At 41.5% G+C, this 14,049-nt stretch overlaps 1 protein-coding gene across 1 annotated transcript; it reads right to left on the bottom strand.

Annotated features, from left to right (window-relative positions):
- Nucleotides 1-3,860: 3,860 nt before the first annotated feature.
- On the bottom strand, nt 3,861-11,542 carry TMEM52B (transmembrane protein 52B). Its single transcript, XM_022577069.2, has 5 exons — nt 11,328-11,542; nt 9,170-9,213; nt 7,251-7,289; nt 6,545-6,711; nt 3,861-5,524 (listed from the first exon to the last, which is right to left on the bottom strand). The coding sequence occupies exons 1-5, from the start codon at nt 11,379-11,381 to the stop codon at nt 5,280-5,282; spliced, it is 549 nt and encodes a 182-aa protein (XP_022432777.1). The 5' UTR covers nt 11,382-11,542; the 3' UTR covers nt 3,861-5,279.
- Nucleotides 11,543-14,049: the final 2,507 nt, after the last annotated feature.

Raw genomic sequence — 14,049 nt, 5'->3', positions numbered from 1 at the left:
CTACCCCTAGCTTTCCCCTAGTAAATTTGCAGATGGACCTCGCAGGTAGAGGCAGAGCACGTGGGCAAGAGAACATCCAATTGCAGGTGGACCACATGAGCAAGACGGTGTCCCAAGATAGATCAGAAGAAGTCAGCAGGTTTGCACACAGTGGAAAGATGACGAAGAATGTGACCTTCTGTCTTAATGATTAACTGAGATTGTTTTCCCTTTAAAAATCATCATGGCTGAGCAGAATCTTCAGAGTTGGTCTCTGGACATAAGTCCACCATCTCCCCAGATTGCCGGTTTTTCTGAATAAGGTAACTTTTCTTCTCTACTGAAGCTTGCCCCTCAATTCGTTATTGGCTGTTGAGAAGCGAGTGGCCAAACCTGCATTTGGTTACAATATTTAATGCCTTCCATAAACAGATGTCAACCTATCTTTTCAGATCCATTCCTTTTCTATCACTCTTGGAATTTTTAACATTCTCTATGATTCACGTTCTCATCTTTCTCATCTTTGCTCATAGACAGAAAATGCACTTATAATGTCTATTTGACATTTAAAGTTCTATGATCCTTCAGGTTTCAACTCAAACACGACCGCTTTCATGACACCCTTTCCAAACTCTACAGCTACGAGGAATTCTGAGGTGGGAAACAGTGCAGTTCTGGCTTAGCTGAGGTGGAGGTGCCAACAGGAGGACACTGGCCAACATTATTCAGACACAGCTTGTAAAATATTTTCCACAGTTGAATGCTCAATATATCTTGGACAATCCATAAATCACAGAATTTTTTTCCCCAGTCAGCCTGTTCAAGGGCAGACTTCCTATCCTGGCTTTTTTATTGCCTTCCAGCCAATCTGCTTAACAAATGGAAAGAAAACAAAACTCACTGTTCCCAGACTTTGCAGTTTTTCTCCCCTGCTTCTTATATTTGTTACATAAATTCCATTTTTGCTTTATGTCCATGCTCTCATATACAAGTACACTCCTAATGTGTTAACTAATCAGACCGTCTAATAAAGGTCGGTCAGACCCATAAGGCCAACTCAACCAGATTCTATGCTCTAGCTCTTGACCTAGACTTGGATCAGAAACAAGCCACTAAGAGGTATCTTGTACTGTTCTATTTGCCTCCAAAGCTCAGACAAAACCAGTCATCACAGCCCAATCAATCTTCTCTCAGGCCCATCTTCCTGCCGAAAGAAGTGCCTTTATTATCCTTGTGTAAACTAAGCCAGGCCCATCTTCCAGGTCTCTCACAGATTAGGGACTTCACGCTTTCAGAGTCTTTTCCTCTTGCTATGTAGATATTAACACTTCCTTTCAGATACTGGACATAGCCCTGATTGTAAGAATTTCAGCTTTGGCAAGTAAAAAAAGGTTTTTTAAAATGTGGGGTTTTTTTTCACTAGTATAATCACCCCCAGAAAACCCAAATTAAGCTGTAGAGAACGAAGAGTGCAGCTTCACAGCCAGGCTGCAAGAGGTTTATATCCATCCACGTTTGTGTCATTCAGACTGAGAAAGAGGTAGCAGAGATTCTCCACTGATTAAGATTAGAGGAAAGACCTAGAGAACAATGGTGTAAAGGTTATACTTCCTAACCATTTTGTTATTCGTTTTTGCAATTTGAGCACAGCTCAGAGCTCTGCTGAAAAGACGAAATGATTATCATTCATTTCATCACCACCACTCCCCGCCCAGCCTCCCATTCATTTTCAGGCTCTCATCAGTTTTGACTAGGATTTTTTAATACATGCTCCTGGCTGGAAGCAAGACCTGCCTTCTTCACACTTCAGCTAAGACCTCAGACATTTTCGTCAGTGTCTTTCTAAAACATTGACCACGTGGATCTCTCCTGCTAAAAAACTTTCACGGCTGTCTTCAAGCGCAGTGTCTGCATTATTTAGTGCCAGGCTCAACAATGTGATACTTTTCTCCTTCAGATTATGCTCTCCTTTCTTTTTAGAATATATAATGCATACTAAACTAATGTATACTAAAGGGAAGAAACTAATAGAAAGTGAACAATTAAAAAATAAGCAGGGCTTCCCTGGTGGCGCAGTGGTTGAGAGTCCGCCTGCTGATGCAGGGGATGCGGGTTCGTGCCCCGGTCCGGGAAGATCCCACATGCCGTGGAGCGGCTGGGCCCGTGAGCCATGGCTGCTGAGCCTGTGCGTCTGGAGCCTGTGCGTCTGGAGCCTGTGCGTTCGGAGCCTGTGCTCCGCAACGGGAGAGGCCACAACAGTGAGAGGCCTGCGTACTGCAAAAAAAAAAAAAAAAGAGGAAGGAGAAGGGAGAGTTATCTCATTTATACCCATATCTATAAATATACATTTTAACTTGATGGCTTCCAAACTCATATCCTCCTGTCCAGACCCCAGAGTCCCAAACTGGCAAATCCCAATCATCTCTGGGCCATTCCCAGTGGCTTATTTTACAGACACTGCAAAGTATCAAGATCCGATATGGAATTTCTTTTCCTTTTTTACAGATTGAGGCTTTCCTCATTCCATCTCAAGGAAAATGATTTTTCTCATTGGCACACCTGAACCTTCCTTGCTGCTTTCGTGTATTAGACATCACTTCAGATTAACTTGGTTTATATTTTGCCACAAAATGCCTTTCCCCCCATTTTGGAAATCCCTGAATTTAATTTCCCCCTAAATCAGGTCTCTGCTAGTCTTTGCCATCCTCGTAAACAGCTACACCTTCCGCACATGGCCTCGGGTCATTGATCTAGGAATCATTTTCCCTTGCTACGTTTCCCTACCCAATCCGTCAGCAAGTCCTGATGACACCGTTCCCAATGTCTCTTTCAGACTGCAGCACTACTCAGGGATGTAGGCTTTGGGGAGAAATCAGTGAGCGTCACTGAACCGACGGTTAAAGTTTGAAGGATGGGTATGAGGAAAGTTAAAAGGAGTTAAAACTGAGACCAATGGTGAAAGGGACTGAGCTGATGAACAGACGTCTTCGTCTGAGTAGATAAAGATCAGCTCGGTGCTTTGTGACCCCCTAGAGGGGAGGGATGGGGAGGGTGGGAGGGAGGGAGACGCAAGAGGGAAGAGATATGGGAACATATGTATATGTATAACTGATTCACTTTGTTATAAAGCAGAAACTAACACACCACTGTAAAGCGATTATACTCCAATAAAGATGTTAAAAAAAAAAAAAAGGAAGTGAAACCAAGTGGCTGTTGATTGCTTGTGATGTAATATGCTGAGCTGACTCTCTGTGGCTGAGGAGCGGGCAAGGGGGAGGGGAAAGTGGGGCGGAGAGATCTCTTTAGAATAAGATCCTTACAGGCAGGATTTCTTTCAAGATCTTATTATACCCGAGGACGTTTTAACTTCTTTAAGACTGTAGTATTTTGAAAAATGAAAGGGCCTAGAATATTTCATGGAATATGTAATAATGAAGAGATTCATTTGGCAGTGGCAAAACAAGGCCCCCTCGTGTGCTATTAACAAATTCACGCATTAACGATTTCCAGAGGCAATGTCTTAAGTGGCTCAGAATAAATTCAGATCACCAGCAGGTTATACTCGCTTAGAACATTTTCCCTCCTGGCTGAGTGAGCACCCCAAGAAATTATTTAATGAGGTGGTGCATTAATCTGCCATCTCCGGGTCTGTATTGCTCCCCGAGAAATGGACCTAATTGCCTAATAAATTTTTCTCAAATATTTCTTACCTCTACACAGGATATATCAAGAGGAATCACATGTCTTCAGCTGTTTACCTCAATCAACAAATATTTATTGATGAAATAAAGCTACATCAGGTGTGACTTGGCAATAACATCACAGGCTGGCTGGCAAAAGGACAAATCAGAACATAATTTTCAGTAGAGTCATAGCAGGCCAATGAAAATTAGTTGTCAAGAGTAAGAGTAGGGTTTTCCTGGTGGCGCAGTGGTTGAGAGTCCGCCTGCCGATGCAGGGACCATGGGTTCGTGCCCTGGTCCGGGAAGATCCCACAAGCCACGGAGTGGCTGGGCCCGTGAGCCATGGCCGCTGAGCCTGCACGTCCGGAGCCTGTGCTCCGCAACGGGAGAGGCCACAATAGTGAGAGGCCCACGTACCGAAAAAAAAAAAAAAAAAAAGAGTAACTAATACATGTGTATAATAATTTACAAATCTTGTCATCTACATATAGCTTATTTGATCTTCACAACAATCCTTGGAAGTGTTATGTCTCCTAATTTATGGATGAGAAAAATGTGCCTGAGAGTTCAATGACTTTTCTAAGGTCACTGGCAAGCAGTATTTCCCCAAATACACTTCACTTCCTAAATTTTCCAATAACAGTACATTTTGGAGGTAGTATGTTATGTGGACAGCTTAGCACTATGATCGTGCCTTGGGAAGTTTCCCACCCAGTTAGTGCTCCAAAAACCAGAGGTGCGCAGACGGGCTCCCACAGGAGAATGCATTTCTACCATGGCTCCACTAGGTGGCAGTGAAGACCACCACTAGAAGCAAGTGTTTGTCACTACTGTAGAGACATTTGGTCAAAGCAGGAAAGAGGAAAGAAGCAGAGTGGCACTATTCTTTCAGAGTTAGAAAAGCGTGCGTGTGTATATGCTTGCGTGCCTCCGTGTGTGCGCGTATGTTTGCAGGGCAGAGGAACTAAAAAATGAATAGAACTGTTACTGCATTGTATGCAGTTTCCCCTACTGCTGGTGGGTAGAACCAGAGTGAAAGAAAGACCTTGATATTTGGCACTTCAATACTCGGCTGTGTCCTCTAAACCCAGGCCTGCAATCCCACCCCTGGATTCTGGATGTCCAGTGAGGCATTACGTGACGTACAAAATTATCATTGTCATTTAGCGTAAAAGTGAGTGCTTTCTTCAGAGGAAGCATGTGTGAATTCAGTGCATGAATGTCTCTGGCTGTGCCTGCGGGCTGGTCTTTCTCCACAAGTGTACATAATCTGTTCGCTGGTAGAGAAACCAGCAACTTGCAGCGTCCTATGGGGAAAGGAACTCAATAGCTGAAGGAACCCAAGAAACCTTTGATGCTTTCCTGTTCAGTAGTAATCAGCATTGCTGCAGGTTAATTGCAAATTGTGGCCACTGGATAAAGAAGAGTTCTCGACTAGAGCATGCCATAGCAGAAAATATATGTGTCTGGGTTGGAATCCATCTTTGCCACGGAATGTTGTTTAGATGGCCATCCTAAGCCTTCTGAAAGTTAGGGGGAAAAAAAGGTTCCATTTGTCTGTGAATCTCTACCAGCTCTGGGGAAACCCCCAACCCATTGATCAAACCAGAGTTCCCATCAATTAGAACAGTGTTCTACTGGAGGAGACTCCTTTGCCATTGGGGGCAGCTGCTTTTCTTCTGGCACTGGGGGTAGATCAGGTGCTTTCTGGCCACACCTGGAAACAGTGAAGCGAGTCATGTGAAGAGCTTCTTCATACCCTGGGAGGGCGTCCAGGGAGGACGGCAGCTGGCTCAGGGAGCTGGGGGAGTGAGCCACGGCCAGGATTCTTCGAGCCGCAGGGCCAAACACTGACTGCAGGGCTGGAGAGGAAAGAAGGACTAGAGCTCAAGTAAACGCGGCGTCCACAGAAATCAGAGACTTACGGCACACTCAATCCCCTTTCATTTTAAACAAGTGTCCAAATTCATCATCACTCTTGGCCACAGATGTTAGGAAAACCCTGTGAAGCTTGTTCAGAAACCAGCTTCACTCTTTGCTAGGAGGTCCCATCTTCTCTGGATTCCTCCGATTCTAAAGTGGGCTCCCATATCTCACAACCCTGTCCTTTTCCCTTTACGGATTTGGACCCCTTTATACCAACACACTTAAGTTGCAGACTCCTTAGAAATAGTTGTTTCTGCCTACTTATCTTTTCCCCAAAATGACAGTGAGAAAAGAAAAGCAGGATAGATGAACAACGTGCTATAGTGTTCTCTCTTTTCAAAATAAATATCACAGGGTATAATCACAGGGTATAATTCATCACAGGGTATAAATATCACAAGGCCTGCTGTTCTGCCTTGTATTCATGCTCCAATTTTAGCAAAGAATATAATGCAAAGAAGAGAACAGAGGGAAATAAAGGAAGGTGTTTTATGATCATCCAGTGTTGGGTTTAATATCTAATGGTTTAAGACCTGGTGAATAAAGAAAGTACACACAACTCATTTCTCTAAAGATAAAAAAAAAATTAGTATAGATAATAGAAAGTGTACGTTTTCACAAAAATCTAAGACATTTTCAAAAAAGGGATATGTTCAGAGCTTCAAATGGTTTTATCAAAATAATTATTTATAAACTTGGGAATTCTTCCTGTAAGACATTTCCAATATTGTCTCCAACATTCCATTTCTTTCTTCACTCCATTATCTGACCAACAACTGAAAATACAGCATCCATGGGAGACCAGGTCACTGCACCATCAGGCTTTGGGAAATTAAAGCTGCCCTAAGTTTTAGAATCTTTAACGCTATTTGATGAATGTTTTTACACCGTTGCACTGTCCTAAGCGATCGTTGAAACCTGGGTTCACTTCCCACGTCCTACGTCAGTGTACTCACAAGTGATGGTGCTCTGGAGAGTGTTGTCCTGGTCAAAAGCGATGACCGTCACTTCATAGGGTGGCCGGCCCTCGTCTTCCCCATTTTGCTGGTGACCCAGACAACAGCGGAAGCACATAGAAGTGAGGCCACACAGGAGAAGCAGCGCCCCAATGACCACCAGCAACCTGTAAAGACCCCACCCAGCAGTGAGAGCTCTGTGGTCTGGCGTTTTTCCCAACTTTGGCATAATCAGTCTTCAGTGTCTCCATTTTGATTTTTGTTTGAGTGTTTTATAGAACGACTATCAGATTTTAATTCCCAGGTTTTCTCTTTGCGTACATGCTTCCTTATTTTGCCAGCAAGACTAAGTCAGTTCACTAGAGCAATTCATGACAGATTTAAATGTGGTTTGGAGGGGCTACTTTTTACTGAAGTAATCTCCTCTCTGTGGCTTTCTCTAGAGCTGACCCTGAGAAAGTACACAATAATCCGTCGATGTTGGCCCAGGAGATGGTATTGAAATAGGAAATCCTGGTATATTGTCACACAGGTTAGTGATGGGGTAAAGAAGCTTTACTCCATGAGATGCTAGGAAATAGGCTGGATGTCTCAGTTTCTTTTCTGCTGTCAATATATTTAAAAACTAAAATAAATAAATAAAAGTAATACCCCTGAGAAAAACTCCCTTTTAAACATCTTTCTGGGTAATATAGCTGAAACTTACCATATATACCAGAGATGTACCCAATCTGTGGTCAGGCAACTATGGAGAAAGAATAAAGGTTTGTTTGCAATAAAAATATAGTCAATGCCTGTTATAATTCCAGAATCAGAAATACAAGTCACAATGTATGATACCTTGTTATAATAAAAGCATCACAGGTTATATTAACTTCGATGTAACCAGCTGAATCTATTATGAAATGGGATGCCTTCAGTAGTGATTTATACTATAGATGGCATTGTGTAAGTCATTATGAGACAGACTAAACTAGTGATCATGAAAATAATGTTAATAGAACCTGTAACCATGACCATCGTAAACAGTTTTGATGACAATTACCAAGAAAGAACTTTCAATGCAAGTTTACAAAGAGTGGAAATAAATGTGAAAGTTAAGGTTTGTATATATTTGAGGTCAATAAAATTTAAACATAAAGAAAATTTCAGTTATAAGTGTGATAGTTTGTAATTTATGTTTTGCAAGTTGTTGCAAAAAGGGCCACCATATAAACAACAAGGTCCTACTATATAGCTCAGGGAACTATACACAATATCCTGTAATTATCCATAATGAAAAAGAATATGAAAAAGAATATACATATATATATTTGAATCACTTTGCTATACATCAGAAACTAGCACAACATCACAACACTGTAAATCAACTATACTTCAAGAAAAAAATAAAAAGCAGAAAAAATAAAAAAGGGCCACCATAAAACCATAAAAACTCCCACCATAAAAAGGGCTTTAAATTTTCACATCCAGGATCAAGACAGATAAGCATACCCATTGAGGCCAAACAAGGAGGGGGAAGAAAATGTAGAAACCAACTTCCTCATGACAAAAGCTAATTAAATGTTCTGAATGAACTAGGGCAATTATCAAGTTTCTCTATAGAATGAAGAAAATATGGATTGCAAGGGAGAAGGAGTGTGGGATAAGCTGGGGAGTGTGAAGGGGAGGGGAAGGAAAATATTTGTTTGTCACTGAAGATGAAAACATTTACTACTTTATGATCTAGTGATCTGTTGAAATCCACTACTATATCCTCTCTGTTTGCACAGTTGTAGATCATACAGTTTTCTTTTTCACTGAACAGTGTCTCTAGATGTTCTCACATTCCCCGTTTGTTCAAAGCCCCTTCCAGTTCTACAATGTTACAATTCTGATTCTATTAAAAATAACCCTCCTATGGTGGTAGGTGTCTAAAACCGCAGAGAGCTCGTGGCAAGTTACCAAGGCCATCACCATTTCCTTTGGGTTTAACAGACTTGGCTGTAGGGAAACTCTTCCTGTGGCTAAATATGTGTTTTCCTTCAGCCTAAGTAAGTCTCTTCATTCAAATTGTCCCTGCTTTCTTAAATAGTTTACCTCCAAGAGGAATGAATCTCTTCCCTTTTTATCTTTGTGTCCTCTGTGTCTACATAGGACCTAATTGTGACAGGTTTAGATTGAGGGATAACTACCTCAAACTGATAGCTGAATGAAGTCTGCAATAAATATTAACATGCCCCGAAAAATAGGAAACGCTTTGCAGATTTGAAATGGTGGTGCTACGCTGGCAATCCCCCAAGTATATCTTCGTGTCAGTAGTGAATCCTGTCTGTCTCGGTGACTCACTGAGAGGCTTGGGAAAGAAAATCTTTTGCAAATCACTGTGACTCTATAAACTGAGGTTAAGTCTGCTGTTTTGACAGGAAGATCGGCTTTGGAAAAACGCCACCAGCAGTGTTATCTTGAGTACCTAGGACATGAACACCTGTTTTTGGATAACCTGTCTTTGAGATTAGTGGGTTGATGCCATTTAAGTAGAAATAAGGGAAGTCAGAGATATCTAATGACATTTTGACCCTGTTTTGGGTGTTGATGTTTTTGTCTGTCTCGCTTTCTTCCCAGTGTGGACTCTCAGATACTTACTGTTCAGGATTGACACAGTTCTCCTCACATCTTGCCCAAGGAAGCTGTAGGAAGGGAAACAATCTCAGACAGGGAAATGGCCTCATCTGCTGTGCTCAGCCGCCTACGAGTCATCCCTCACGAGTGCGCTGTCAGGTCAGCTGGTGACAGCAGGGCAAATACAAGGACAAGGTCATGGGGTCAGTCATGTTTAGGACTGTTTTCATCTCTCCTATACCTGACCTTTATTAAATTCACAGTGGGAAAACCTGGAAGAGCAAATACCTAATCTGTTTTGGTTTTGGTTTTTTGGTGGTGGGTGAGCATCACCGCCTCTGTGAATGAGAGGCAGCATTTATACCAATTTGTTTGTCCTAGAAATTTCCTGATCTGTCTCTCAGGATACAGTTCTTGTTCTCCTAATTCTCTATCAGTTAGAAATGGAATTCAACCCCACCGCTCTTCTTTATTCCCTCCGTACATCAATAACTCACCGTACAAGAGAAGAGGGGGGGAAAGGGAGGGGAAAAACTTATTGACTGAATAGCTACTCTATGCCAACCAGATTGCTAAGAATTTTTAACATTTCATCACAATAGCCATGCTGGTGGGTACATTATTTTGAAACGTTAAGAGGCTAAGGCATAGAGGTTTGAGTAACATGACCAACTGCATACACCTATTGAATTGGCCAGAATTCAGATCAGACTCTCTCATGTATACGTGTGGAATGAATCACTAGAACCAGGGACAAGTCTGCTCTAACAGCTGTTGACATTGCTGTCAGGTCCCTTCTACTCCCAAAAAAGGAATGTCCCACTCCTTCTTTTACCTTATATTTCAGTTGACTTTCTCCTTCAAAAACCTCTCTAGGTAAACTTCTATTCTAGAAACTGTCTCTCTCTTCCAATAACTTGGATGACTTGATATTTCAGGAAATCAACAACAAAGGCCACAAAGTTACTCTAAAAAGAGGCAAGAATTTGTACTTATTGGGAGTTTGAGGGGAGGGTGGAGGCAGGCAGGGGACACACCTGCATATGACATTGGGTGAAAAGGATTTGTAAAAGAACAAACAGCTGGTCTCTGTAGAAGGCATTTGAGAAACTCCTGGTTTTGTTTTAATTTAAAATAATTGGCCACTAAGGATGACAAAGTATGTGTTTCCTCAACCCACCCCTGGTACTTCGCTTTGTCTTCTTGACTAAAGTTTAAAAAAAGCCTAAAGTGCTCAGCCGATAAAATGCCTCTTTTCAGGCCTCTTGCAAAAAGAGAAGAAACGAGAAAAGAAAGGAAGGGAACGACAAGGAGGAGAAGAAGCAGTAAAAAGAAAATACAAGAAACAGCAAGAAAAGGCTATGGTTTCAGACATTCCATTAACTGGTATATAGGAAGTAAAGTAGCACCCTCCCTGTTAGGAGCTGTTCAGGAATCTGAAACTGGCCCATTTCTTCATTTGCTTTTCTTCTTAATAGATTTCATATCTGTGTAAACTTCCCCTTGAAAGTGATCCAGAATTCCTCAGTCCAATGACTCTTTCTCAGCTAATGAGTTACTCAGAGTCTTCTGCTTCTTAGTGGGGAGAAATAAAAAGTGCAAAGTATTTTAAAAGAGTTTTCTTTCTCAACTTATCTCTGATCCAGAGGCACCTAAACTGCTAGAGTAGTATTAGGGCTGATATGAGAAACACTATTTAGGGGAATTATGTACTTGGTTTTAATAATTTACTTGGATTTTTTTTTTTTTTTTGGCCATGCCACGCAGCTTGTGGGACCTTAGTTCTCTGCCCAGGGATCGAACCCGTGCCCCCTGCAGTGGAAGTGTGGAGTCCTAACGACTGGACCACCAGGGAATTCCCAGTAACTTACTTGGGTTTTTGAGGGATAGGTGAGATGTTAAAGATAGAAGAGATGTTAAAAGAGAGAAATATACATGAGACACTTCTAAATTGCCATTGCTCTCCTACTAGTATATATGTCCTTCTTTTCACTGATGTCATTAGTCACACATGCACTATATGTAATCCTATAATACTAAGGGAACATTCCAGTTATTCTTTTCCCTACCATCCCTTTGGTTCTATATATGTCTTCCCCCCTCATTCATTTCTCTCCAGGTTCTTCTGAGAGTTGATTTATCTGAGAAACAGAGGTCTTATGCCTACGTTTTCACGACTCACCTGGATGAAATATACCAGGGCAGAAGCCATCAGGGCTCGGGATTGCACTCTCATCGGGCTGGACTCCTACTTCTCCAGATCACGCACTGGGCGTCTGTTGCCTCCTTTCCATGCTCTGTGCCATGTCTGACTTCTTGACCTAGAGGACCTAAGGAGAGAAACTCTTCTCAGCAATAAATTGGTTTTTCCTCCTCTCTCTTTCTCTTCTCTTACTCCCTCGGGCTGTTATTTTCTGTGGTTTTTCTCTCCCCTTTCATCCTAGCTTCTTTCTCTATTTCTATTCCTGGTTTTAAGGTCTCCAAGTTTGCTTCCCTGTGTCTTCTCTTCTTCCATTCTACTCTTAGCCCTTTCTAGATGTCTTTAAATTTCTCACACTGCCTCCAAAAAGAAGACGTTCAGGAAGGACACATCAGTCCTGTGAATTAGATATTTTTCTAGGCAGTGCTGAGAAACTGGACTTGAAGGAGGATCAAAGGCACGTTGAGGGTGACCACATAAGTTCTCTTCTCCATCAGAAAAGGAGTAATATTCTTGGTCCTTCACCCAAGCACTCCAGGGTGACGGTTGCCAGTTGAAAGTCACCCTGCCAATCTCCATTCACTCCCCTCTCCGTGTGATTAGCCCGCCTCTCTTGCTCTCCCCTTCAGTATGCAGGCCTCGCCTTCACTATGTTGATAATCAACTCTCCTGGTTCTGGGTCATTTATTCCTAGACACTGGAGTAGGGCTGAGAGGTTGCCAAATGAACTGGAAAGCTATAGCATCTTTGGAGAAAGCAGGTGGGGAGATTAGAATTTCTGGGTGCTGTCCATGAAATAACCCTCCACCCTGGCTTCAATTCCCATTGAAATAGTTAAAGAGACATTTTTAAAACAAGATTCAAGATCTATATATCTCTCTCACTCTCTGTCTTTCTCATATAATGTAAAGTCAGAGCAAAAATAAGCACACACGGAAAGAACATAGAAAATTTGTAAAGACGCACCTCTATAGGAACAAATGAATTCTGTATAAATGATGTATGCTTAAGCCAGTAATCTTTTAATTAATACAAAGTATTAAAATTTTTTTAAATACAAAGTCTTTCATAAGAAAATTGGACATTTGTTTACAGGGATCTATCTTATAAACATTGGGAAAAAAACAACTTTCAGATGCTAACTCTGAAAATCTGATTTTACTGAGTTGTTGAGGGGAGACCCTTGGGCGGGGTTGATTCTAAAAGCCCTCCCACCGCATAACAATGTGATACGAGAATGGAGAATATAAACTTAATTTTATTTCTTAGCTAAGGAAATCAAATAGTGAGAGAAAAATCTGGTATGATACTGGTGATTCAAAATCATTCATTTCCAAAAATAAATGAACACTACATTATAGTTGTAAATGTAAGAGTACTTTCCAAATTTTAGCAGAAAACTTGGCCAGGTAGGAGGTATTTTACAGGGTAAGAGAGCAGAATTCTAATCTAGACCCTCCACTAAATTATTATATAATTTCTTCAGTTCTCAGTGTTCCCATTCATTAAATAGGAGTGGAATGCCCACTGGACCTGCCCTAGATGTTGCTTTATGTTGCATCATGAAGGCATTTTGATTGGAATATTTCTAGTCAGAGTGTCATGTACATGTTCATATAGCATCATTAACCTTGCCCTTCTCTTTCTCTTGTCAGACAGGCAGTAGGGCATCATGGCTAAGAATCCAGCTTGGTTGTCTGGGATTAAAAACAGTACTTACTTGGTCACTTATTAGGTGTGGGATCTTAGGCAAGTTATTACATCTCTCTGTTGGCTTAGTTCCATCCTATATAAAATGGATAAAATAATGTTACTTCATACACTTATAGAGATTAACTATGTTAATGTATATGAAATACATATCCTAGTCCTGATATAACAAGTATTTTGTAAGTGTTAACTAAGATTGCCTTGATTTCCACTCAAGTTTAATAGTAACTTTTCCCTTCAATATGCTGGTAACTGATGTCCTCCTGCGTTTCATGTGTATTGTTACCATGACCTTGTTTTAGCTGTCCTAGCATTCCCGTTCTTGAGTATTTCCCCTTGCTATCCTGGCCCTCTCTTCTCCCAGTCATGCCAGCCTTCACCTGCATGAACAGGTTTGCCCATTAACATGACTTTTTTCCCCCAATTGCACTTTTTTGCCATGTGATTGCCATCATCTCTTTGCCCTCCAGCTTCTTAACAGGTTAGAACAAAATGGAATTCTGTTAATGACCTTCCTGTTACTTTTCTTTCTTAGAATTACTACTGCCCCTTGTCCTCCCCCCACCCCTCCCTCCACTGGATTAATCCCAGGAGAAAGAGAACTTATTGTTTATCCTAATGGAAGTGATTATGCCTTGTGGCAGTTTTAACTCTGAGCTCAGTCCCTATCAAAACATCCATGTAGGGAACGATGAGACAGGAGAGAGGATTAGGGTGGGAAGACTGAAGAGGTCCACACTGGAAGGGCAGGTGCCTGAGGTCGAGGGGAATGAACTCATTACAACCCTACACAATCTTGTGGTTCCATTACGCTTGTGAATCATTAGCTTGTACCCAGGTTGTTAAGAACATGGGGTGGAACCAATGGAGAGTACTGTACCAAAGCCTTTTCACCTATGCTTCAGGGAATTGTTATACAACAGTGATAACAAGTGGGGCGAAAGAATTTCTTACTTCTGGTTCCTTTGATTATTCTCCTTTTGACCTTGCCTAG

Source organism: Delphinapterus leucas, chromosome 11, assembly GCF_059928025.1.
Source record: "Delphinapterus leucas isolate spDelLeu-1000000601 "Yukka" chromosome 11, BTC_Dleu_Yukka2, whole genome shotgun sequence".
Lineage (NCBI taxonomy): Eukaryota > Metazoa > Chordata > Mammalia > Artiodactyla > Monodontidae > Delphinapterus > Delphinapterus leucas.
This window is presented reverse-complemented; position numbering and strand designations above follow the sequence as displayed.